General features: G+C 58.3%; 2 protein-coding genes across 2 annotated transcripts; both read right to left on the bottom strand.

Moving 5' to 3' along the window:
- Nucleotides 1-32: 32 nt before the first annotated feature.
- SPRG_17215 (hypothetical protein) lies at nt 33-863 on the bottom strand (the record flags this gene model as incomplete). Its single annotated transcript, XM_012356565.1, has 1 exon — nt 33-863. A coding segment is annotated over one exon (831 nt), but the record flags the coding sequence as incomplete, so codon positions are not given.
- A 532-nt stretch (nt 864-1395) lies between these two features.
- SPRG_17214 (hypothetical protein) lies at nt 1396-1862 on the bottom strand (the record flags this gene model as incomplete). Its single annotated transcript, XM_012356564.1, has 2 exons — nt 1396-1657; nt 1708-1862. The coding sequence occupies 2 exons, from the start codon at nt 1860-1862 to the stop codon at nt 1396-1398; spliced, it is 417 nt and encodes a 138-aa protein (XP_012211954.1).
- Between the last annotated feature and the right edge of the window lie 15 nt (nt 1863-1877).

Genomic DNA, 1877 nt, shown 5'->3' with positions numbered 1-1877 from the left:
ATGTAGCTGCGTTTCTCGCCATAGTGAAGAACGGGTGCCTTGAGCTGGACGAGCGCCACGTCAAAGCGGCCCGTCGCCAAAAGAGCGTCGACCAAAGTAACGTCCTGTGGCCCAAGGTCCGAAAATGAAGCGATGCGGCACCGATCGCAGGTCTTGATGCGAACGCCAATTCGCTGCATTCGGAGCGGCGGACGCTCGGCGATCGCCGTCAAGGCGGCGAGGGCGGCGTCGCGGGTCGGCGGCACTTTGACGAAGTCGCCATCGACAGCCACCAGCGCGTAGACAAGCACAACGCGACGACGGGACGTGATATGTGCCGACGTGATGGTTGCATCCGAGAACGTCGCCAAGACTTGTGCCGTCAACGGCGATGGACACTGCGTTGTCGAGTGACCGCCGCGGGCAACTGTCATCGTGCCGCCTTCTTCCGATGTCGGCAGCGTGACGAGGAGCGTCCCAAAGGCGTAAGCAATGTTTGGTCGCGGTGTAAGGCTCGCCGACGAGCCGTGCGCATCCACGCAAAGATGAGAGTAGACGGCCCCGACTCGGATGCTGGTGACACCAAGCGTCTTTTGAACAGCGGGCAACAAGCTCGTTTGGAGAAGCGATGTCCAGGCAGCCTTGTTGGCGATGCGAACGCAAGTCGCTGGAAGGATGCAGTGGTGGGCGTAGCGCTCTGCAAATTGCTGGCTTTGATAGTGCGTCATCGGCCACGAGAGAGCACCGTCGACGCCGTCGATGGCGAGCTGCGGCTGCAAGTGCCACGCGAGCGCACTCTGGTAGACGTAGTTTGCCGATTGGTGCAGCATCTCCACGGCTGCTTCGTACGCAGAGAGCTCTGGGTGGATCTTAGCGCTCACCATGATGATCGATGGCTTCTTACTTCGTGCCACAGTTGGCGCTGCGTTGTCCATACCCATCGAGAAAACGCCGTTGGAACCAGCACTCTGTCACATTGCACTTGAGATCATATTTTGTTTTTGGACGATCCAGATTGGAAGCAGCAGGTCCCACGTCCCAGAAACGAAGCAATTTGCGACTCCCTTTGCGAGTGTACATTCACTAGGACGCTCGTCGGGCGAAAGTATCGCGAGTACAGGCGCCGCTGCGAACTGAATGAGTCACTATTGTGTGTGCCAACCAAATCGGGCTGAGTGCCATGCGCGAGGTCGTCAGACATAGCAAGCTCGTTACGAACGAGTCGCTAAAGCACGAGCGCGGCAGAAGTACAATCCCAAGTCCGAGTCGAACCAGGGCCGAGATTTCAAATGGTTCGACTGCCTTTAGTGTCGACAGGACGCGAATATTCAACGCCCCTATCAGTGTCCACAGCCTAGGAATCCACGAGGATCGTTCCATCATCGTGTTCATCCCAACGACTCTCTTATAAATATGCTAGACCGAATCTGGTCCTTGACGCAGCCGCTCCAGGAGCAGCGTCTGGACAAGGTCCTTGAACTGCTTTGCTTGGTGGACCTGGCTCACGGCAAAGTGTTGGCGCATGAGACGCACGGCGTCATCAACGTTGCGCGGCCTCAATTGCAGCATGGCCGCGAGGTCTAGAATCGGCACGAACCCGCGGGCCGAGCACGGGTGGCCCACGACATCGAGCATGCGCACGCGCGTGCGTCCATCGGGCAGCGGGTCAACGACGAGCCTACAGCACTCGGATGCATTCCTTTCTCTTTACAAACTGCGACGCTGTACCAGCCTTTTGAGTCGAGCGTCCAAACCGAGCTCGCAATCGGATGGGCTTCGTCCTTGACGATCGAGCGTTTGACCATGACAGCGCGCCGTGTGCCGGATAGGAACGTGCCATAGAGGACGTTGCCGAATATGCTTTGGCGGTCCGGGCGGCCCATCTCTTCTTGGACGTA

This window comes from Saprolegnia parasitica (genome assembly GCF_000151545.1).
Source record: "Saprolegnia parasitica CBS 223.65 unplaced genomic scaffold supercont2.506, whole genome shotgun sequence".
Taxonomy (NCBI): Eukaryota; Oomycota; class Saprolegniomycetes; order Saprolegniales; family Saprolegniaceae; genus Saprolegnia; species Saprolegnia parasitica.
The sequence above is the reverse complement of the archived record's forward strand: the minus strand, read 5'-3'. Positions and strand labels throughout refer to the sequence as shown.